This window comes from Cryptomeria japonica, chromosome 7 (assembly GCF_030272615.1).
Source record: "Cryptomeria japonica chromosome 7, Sugi_1.0, whole genome shotgun sequence".
In the NCBI taxonomy this organism is placed as follows: Eukaryota; Viridiplantae; Streptophyta; class Pinopsida; order Cupressales; family Cupressaceae; genus Cryptomeria; species Cryptomeria japonica.
In genome coordinates this window covers 22,996,990-23,005,670 of record NC_081411.1, presented here as the reverse complement: position 1 = coordinate 23,005,670, position 8,681 = coordinate 22,996,990, and the positions used below count along the sequence as shown (strand labels likewise).

Here is an 8,681-nt window from a genome sequence, read left to right as displayed (position 1 = left end):
ATAATAATAAATAAATAATAAAAACATGTGACAAATTCTATAGTATCTTAGACAACTATTCTATGACTATTGTATCTATGGGTCCAATTGTTATTTTAGGTAATCTAGAATGTAGACATCAAAATAATAATAATTAAAAAATAAATAAATAAAACATGTGACAAATAACCATTGAACCTAATTGCTAGTTTTTAGTAACCTAGGATGTAGAAATTAAATAATAATTAATAAATATAAAAAAAACATGTGACAATTTTAAGTATCTTTAAAATTATATGTATAACTATTAAATCTATGAATCCAATTACCGATTTTTTTCCTTATGTAACTATGTCTAGTAAACTTTTTAACGTGATCAACATGCTCTCCAACTCTATGTGAAAAACTTTTGACCTGGAGCAATAAACCCGTGAAGCCACAAACAAAAGACCTCATCCCACATTTGACTTGATCAAATCCGCAAGCATAAAAACATATATAAAAAATCAAATAATAATTAATAAATAACATGACAAATTTTATAATAGTTTTGAAAATTATTAAAAACTATTTTAATAATATTTTAAAAATTAACAAACTAATAAAAAACATCTGACAAATTCTACGCTACCTTTTGAAAAGTTATTCAAACACCATTGAGCCTTATGAGTCAAACTGCTAGTTTTAAAGTAATCTAGGACTCCATTTCTTGGACGCAAAGAAACCCTGACTCAACTTAGACTTTGACCGCACACTGCAATTCGTCCCTTATAATCCCACATTCATTCTCCTCCTTCCCCTGTTATGCAATGGAGAGCCTGCCTGTAACACTGCGCAATTTTGAGGAGTCCGACGTGGACGATTTCATGGAGTGGGCAACGGATGAGGAAGTGTACCGTTTCTCAAAGCATTTGCCCTACAAATCGAGGGAACAGGCGGAAAACTACCTTAAAAACGAAGCCATGGTGCACCCCTGGCTGAAGGCCATTTGCCTCAACGGCAGGGCTGTGGGTTCCATTTCACTCAGGAGAGGCTGCGACGATTGCTGGTGTAAGGCGGGAATTGGGTACAGATTGGCGCGCAGGTGGTGGGGGGAGGGACTCACTACCCAGGCCGTCAAATTGGCTCTCTCCACTGCTTTCATTGACATGCCCGGTTTGGAGCGCATCGAAGGCATTGTGGAACCGGAGAATGTTGGGTCTCAGAGGGTCTTCGAGAAGGCTGGATTTGTCAAGGAAGGTCTTCTCTGCAAGTATTTGAGGTTCAAGGGGAAAACCAGGGACTTTTATAGCTATAGCTTCCTGGCTCCAGATTTGCCCAATTGTGTATAATTGATGGCTTGTGGGTGTGTGGTTCTACAAGGGGCTTGGATTGATTGTGTTTAATTGGTGGTTTGTGGGTTCTATAAGGAGTTTGGATTGGGAGTTTACAAAGTAGCGTAAGTGACAAACTGTCTAGTGGGTTTGTAGCATTTTGTTGTATTTGGAAAAATGGTTTGATGGTTTGTGGTCTTGTTGATCTATAAGGAATTTGAACTAGGAGTTCACAAGCAACAAAAGTGATAAGAGGTAGAGTGAATTTGTCTAGAGAATCTCTCTTAATTGAAAGTTTTATTGTATTAAGAAAAATGATTTGATGGTTTATGACGTTGATGTTCTATTAGGAATTTGGATTTGGAGTTCACAAACTAACACAAGTGATAAGATGTTCATGGTTTTGTCTAGACAATCTTTATGTTAATCAAAAGCGATTTATTATATTAAGAAAAATGGTTTGACGGTTTGTCGCTCTATTCGTTCTATAAGGAGTTTGGATTGGGAGTCCCCAAAACAGTATAAGAGATAGGAGGTCGAGTGGGTTTGTTTTGAGAATCTATGTGTTAATTGAAATCATTTTATGTATATTGAGAGAAATTTGAATTGGGGCTTCACAAAGCAACACAAATAATAATAGGTCTAGTGAGTTTGTTTAGAGAATAAGTTTATTAATTCAAAGCATTTTAGTATATTAAGAAAATAGTATGATGGTTTGCGGCCTTGCATGTTCTATAAGGAGTTTCGATTGGGAGTTCTCAAAGAACACAAGTGATACAAGGTAGAGTTGGTTTGGTTTGTCTAGAGAGTCTACCATGTTAATGGAACACATTTAATTGTATTAAGAAAAATAGTTTGATGGTTTGTGGCCCTCCCTACTCTATAATAAGGAGTTTGGACTAGGAGTTCACAAAACAACCAATGTGATAAGTGTTCAAGTGGGTTTTTCCAGAGAACACATTTGATAATTGAAAGTATTTAATTATATTGAGAAAATTAAGTTTTTATAAAGTGAGGTAATTTTCATAATTAAATAGTATTTTTCAACAAATAATTTTGTTGCTTTTGGACTTCAAAACTCATGAAAGAAAAGTTTATTAGCTAAATATATTGTTAGTCTCCCAATATTGCAATCTTTCCTTCTTTCCCAACCATTTCGTTGTCTCCTTCGGCTCCATCAAACTTCATATATAACATGTTTACTTTAAAAAATAAATACCCATATTAATTTTTATTAGTTTTGATTATATAATTTTATAATTATTTCAAAACTAACTCTATTATCCAAATTAATTGTTAATACTTAAAAAATAAAAAATAATTTAAATGCAATTAACTATTTGTTACTTACAAATTTGAGCCTAGGTGAAAATATAAAGGACAATAATATGTATGGATTAGGACATAGGGTGGATGATGTTAATTGGCACTTAGCTTTGGTTATTCAATTGATTCTAAGATTGAGTACTTCTCTAGAATCAATTTCCTTTTCTCATATTCTTCCTAATGGAATAGAGTTGCAGATAGTTTGGTTAAATAGTGTCGAATCAGGACATATCTGGAATATTGTAAATAGGCAACATTTGCGTATAGATTTAGCTCATATGCTGGAATAATTACTTATAAAAGATAAAACTATATAATTCTTTGCTGATAAAACTATATAATTCTTTGCTGAACTGTGAATCCTTATTTTGTAAGTCTTTCAGAATTTAATAAATTTTTATTTTTTGAAAAATAAAATACTTCACAGAATACAAGAACATAGGGACTACTTTAGACTAAAGTTAGTCTGATGAAGAAGCTACAAATGTCTATGAAAGTTCTCTGTTTTATCACAGTGGTTCGCTCATGATTAAATGTATGGCATATGTCTGTGTAAAAATTTAGGTTCTCTTCCCGAGGATGGATTTCCAAGAAATATATTGTTTTCACTGCTGTGAATAGCAACATGTTCACCATTTTAAGTAGTTGAAATTTGATTATACTCAGAGAATTCATTGCTTTCCAATATTTTTATGTCCTCTTAAATAACTTTCTGCAACTCAGATTCACTAATTGTGGGTTTAAACACGTTTGCTTTTGGCAATCCACAATTTAAATCATACCGACAAGTTTCTTTTTGCTTAGTATTTATATCTTCTTTCTGCAAAGTCATCTGGGTATGAAATGATTACAGAACAGTATTTACAAGCGTTCTGCAGAGTATATTTTAATTTATTGTAAGAGATTTGCCTGCAATATCCTCTTGTCTCTGCTTTGCAACACTGAATCAGCATTTATTTTCTATAATTGAAAGTAGAGTATTATTTGGATTTGTAAGAGAAAGGCAGAACATGAGTAAAATATAAGTGAAAGCCTCACACTTGCCAAATTTCATTCCAACATCTCATAAGAAATCATCTCTTTTTATTAACTCTTTCTCTGACTGTGATTGCAAACTTCAAGTTGAATGATAAATTTCAGAGAAGCAGGGACCATGTCAAAAGAAAACAATGATAATTAATATACATATAAAGGATGGTGGCACTTTCATTACATAATTAAAAACAGAACTTTTAAATTGAAAGTTTTGGTACCAATTAAGACAATAGAATTACTGCACATAAAATCAATTATGATTAGAAGGTTATCTAGAAATAAAGTAAATTAAATGAAGTATCAAGTAAATAAACTAAGTTACATTATCTTTAATCAAGTCTAATGATCGATTAAACTTCATTATTTGTATGATCTTATTTTAAAGAAATTTTGTTATACTTTAAATCTATTGTCAAGAGTCCAATTGAACTTTAAAAGTTTACTAAATGACTCATGCCATGAACCTCATGCACTTTCTCAATCTTGATATCCAAGAACAAATCCTTTATAGGTTTTTCTCATAGCATCACTAATGATATGTGAATCATCTTCTACAGAAACTTTGGGAGATAGACTAGAGGAACCTAATATACTCCTTATAATAGCTTCTACTTAAACAAGATTGATAGTATTTTGGCTAATGTGCTAACTCCAAGGGCAATGGAGAGCAATAGCCGTTTTGCAAGATCCGAGCATAGATAACAGAATCAACATTACCCCTACTAATGTTGTGAAAGTTGAGTTTTCAAAATTTATAACTAGACTTGGTCCAAGAGAGGTCCTTAGTATTCTCATAAATTTTGTCCATAGTAAATCTAATCACCTTATAATAGTTTAAAATTTCAATTTCCTATGTTGAAGGCTAAAAGTGGAAAAAGTACACCTTGCATTTTCACAGGGTGAACTTCAGGCCTATTCCAAGCTTTCTCTACATTAGAAATAAGTTTCTCCAAGATCCTTGTATTCTATTTCACCCATATACTCTAGACAAGCATGACTGGGATCAAATTTCATAAAGAAGAGTCTTTTCCTACCATGGAGCTGTCCATTTAGCCAATAGTGACTCAATTGACATAAGAATAGCCTAAGAGATTTTAAATTTGTCCACTATCCTCCTCAAATGTATAAATATTTGAGGCTTTTAGGCTAACTTCCCTTTTCAATTGTTCTCTTGATATATATTATAATTAACAGCTAATTAGAGATAAAAATAAGCTTTTGGCCACATTTAGAATTCCAAATCCTTATCCAAACTATTAGAAGAGCTGTATTACCTTCTTGACTAATAAAAACAAAATAAGTTGAATCAATTATGGACTTCCAAAAATAAGTGGAACACCATCTTAGTTTGTACTAACCTTTGAAAGACATTAACCTAAATATGAGTAGGAGAGAGAGCCGAGGAAAGACTATGACTAGCAAAACTTGAGTAGGACAATAGCGATAAATTAAACCTTTGATTGTTTTGTCAAATTTACTTCCTCTCACTTCCGTAATTCTATATAATTTTCCAAAAGTTGTGGATAAAGATGACATGATGATGATGAAACAAAAACAGTAGCGGAGGCTGTCGGTCGAATGGCTACGGCTTCTTGCTATTATTCCCCAAATCAAAGATACATAAGCATATACTCAAGAATACATAAGCACATGTCAGTCTGATTTCTGATATCTCTAATGGAAGAGATAGAGCATACTCTCTATGGCAGATGCTATAGACTCAAAGCACTTAGAACCTACGAACACTCTAGACTCTCTAAAACACTTGATGCCCACTTTGCTTCCGCAAGGGCTTATTTATAGTAGATAAGTGACCGGAATAGACAACAAAGAAAACATTGTAGATCTTTGAAGTCCTTAAAATCAAATGGCTCCTTTCCAAGCTAGGCATCTTTTTAGAAATTAACCTTTAAACCTCTTCAAACATTTCTATTCAGGAAGTGAAGCATTAAATCCCTCTCTTTTGTTGTTATTCCAAAAAACAAACCCCCAATGAGTATCTTCAACAATGATGATTCTTTTCAATTAATTCTTGTACAATTATCTTTCTTTAAAGGCTTTGCTCTAAAAGGAATCATGATTCACATAAAAATTTTCGATTACTCCTTTCAATTAGTCTAATACATAACCATATTAACTATTTAAAATTTAAAATTTCCAATTCGTAGACCTCGTGACTCTTTACTATTGTAAACTGTATCCCCTACAACTAAAAGTAATTTCTCGATAATTGAAACATAAACAGCAACTGATGCTCTTCCCCTAATTTCATAAATAGAAAATACTTACTTTGGATTGAATCAAGATGATGGGAAAAATGTTTCTTTACTGTTTGCTTGATATTTTCTTTAGGTTTACTTTATTTCTCTTGATATCATTCAGACAGACTGTAACTTTTTATGAATTATTTCATTCAATATTTCTGTTCTCTTAGTTTGTAGCAGATCCATCAATTGAAAGAATCATTTTATTATGTAAAAGTAAAACTTTCATTGCCATGTGACAAAATTGGAGAACAAATTATATTTCACATACTAATCTCACCTGTATTGTGGTTATTATATTATATTTGATTTTGGCATGGTCCCTGCTTCTCTGAAACTGATCATTCAATACAAAATTCTTGAAGCGTGCAATCAGAGTAGTTGAATTATAGGGATCATTTCTTATTAAATGTTTGGTATGAAATTTATAAAATTTTGGGAAATTTGGGGCTTTTCAATATGTATTTTAAGTACTCGTCTACTTCTTGTTTCCTATAAATTCAAATGATACTCTGTTTTTCTAATTATAGAAATAAATGTTTAGTTCAATGTTTGCAAAGCAGAGACAAGGAGATATTGAAGGGAATCTCTTATAATAAAGAAAAATATATTCTGCAGAACGTTTACAAATAATGTTGTGCAATCATTTCATACTCAGACGACTTTGCAGAAAAGAAAATAATTCATACACAGGCAGAATCCGCAGCATAAAGAAATTTGTCAGTATGAATTAAATTGTGAATTGCCAAAAGAAAACATGTTTTAATCCAATGATCAGTAAATCTGAGTTGAAAGATGTTATTTAAGGGGACATATTTTCATTGAATAGCAATTAATTTCTCTGGTAACTATTCACAATATTCATAATAAAAGTTCTTTTGTTGGAAGAACAGTAAGACATCCTCGGGAAGGAACCCTAAATTTTTAAATAGCCAAATGCCATACATTTTTAATCATGAGCAGACTACTGATCAAACAGAAAACTTTATTGCTATCTGTAGCTTTTGGTCATTAGACTAAGAAACAGTGTAAAGTTTCTTGAGGTTGTAGTTTAATTTATTGAGTTTAATTGGTAATGTGAATGATATATCTTTATATCATGGTTTTGATTTTTAATAATTTTTATTAAATAAAAGATTATACAATATTCAAAAAGGACAGTAAAGAGGCAGATCTACAAAGTTCAATTGGATGAAGTCCAACACAAAGATGAATTAACAAGAGGGCCAAGCTTAAACAAAGTATAAGCAACTAATGCAGAACTATTAGGCTAAATGCCCTCCAAACCTCGCAAGTTGGCTACACCCATACCTATGCCCCTTCGTAGGAGAGAGGGGATAAGTGGGACTTCGGCAACAACATAGAGAGCATTTCCTCAATGATCCAGCAGCTCCTAAAGATAAGCAACATCAAGTGCAACTTTACAAGTTTGCACCTGTATTTGCATAAGCACATTAGAGTAAATTATGGCTTCAATATACAATGAGTAATGGCATCAATAGAACAACAACAAAAAAGATCAATATTTCTATTCTTCCCAAATGTTGATGAGAATTTCTACACTAAAAGATTACAAAATCTAAATAAATTTGTACAAGAGATAAAACAATCTCCAAGGAGAACCATATACCAAAAGAGGGGTGAACCTGAATGACTTGAAAAAACACAGATCCAAGTCCAAGCCTCTTGAGCTCTAGGACAAAACTAGAAGAGATTCTTGAAGGACTCCATATGGCCACAAAACAAACAATGGAGATTGAGAAAACTCATATGAGTTAACTAGGTACTTAGAGGGAGGCCCTAATATAAAATGCACCAAGCAGAGTGAGATAATTTAGGTGCCAAAAAAATTGACCAAATACATTAGAATTTGTGATGCCAAGTCACAATAGAAGACTCAAGTCACAACTAGATATTGAGATGATCCATCATAGTAGATCAAAGTACAGCCACACATAGCCTTTGCGAGGCCTATAATTGCAAAGAGGTGTGTTTGGATACCGCTTCCAATCCTTCCACCAACGTTTAAGAGACGTACCCACATTTTGTGAAGAATCTAAGGGGTATAGCATTGATTACAAATTGAATGGTATCGTGATCTTGGATGGCCAGGCTGAATTTCAATTTTAATTCAATTCAGGAGAAGAAGTTCTTGGTAGCTTTGTGGATAAAATCTAACAGCACATGAATGCCTCGCTTAAAGAACTTCAAAGCATGCAACCAAGGCACTTTGACTAGTGGTTGGTCTTGAGAAGAGAGAAGAGACCACCAAATAGAATGTTAGTTGATAGAGACATTGTAAAAGCCCCATAAAGCCAAGAATTTGATAGTTTTCCAAGTTTTCCAAATACAATTGATGACAAAAGTGTCATGAATTTTTACAATATCTCGCATGGTAAGAAGAGTATGAAAGTCAAGGCCCTTCCAAGCTAGACAACCAGCTACCACTTTAGAACCAATACAATGTCATATCAGAACTTCCCAAGCTTCATTTACTTTTAAAGCTTTAATGATCTATTTAGCACATAAGACAATGCCATGTCTATATATTGAGAGCAAACCTAAACCTCCAAAAGTATGTAAAACCTAACACTGTGGAACAAACCTAAAATTTACTGACCCAAAAATAACAGTTATTTTTCTCTCCTTAGAAAAGATGTTGCTAGCCTTTATGCTTATATTTCTTTAGTTTAATTTATATCTCTTGATATCCTTCAGACTTTAACTAATTATGAACTATTTCATTCAATGTTTCTTTATAGCA

The 8,681-nt window shown here is 32.6% G+C and overlaps 1 protein-coding gene across 1 annotated transcript; it reads left to right on the top strand.

Moving 5' to 3' along the window:
• The first annotated feature begins 655 nt into the window (after positions 1-655).
• On the top strand, positions 656-1,739 carry LOC131051885 (uncharacterized). Its single transcript, XM_057986473.2, has one exon. The coding sequence runs from the start codon at positions 789-791 to the stop codon at positions 1,308-1,310; it is 522 nt and encodes a 173-aa protein (XP_057842456.2). The 5' UTR covers positions 656-788; the 3' UTR covers positions 1,311-1,739.
• Positions 1,740-8,681: the final 6,942 nt, after the last annotated feature.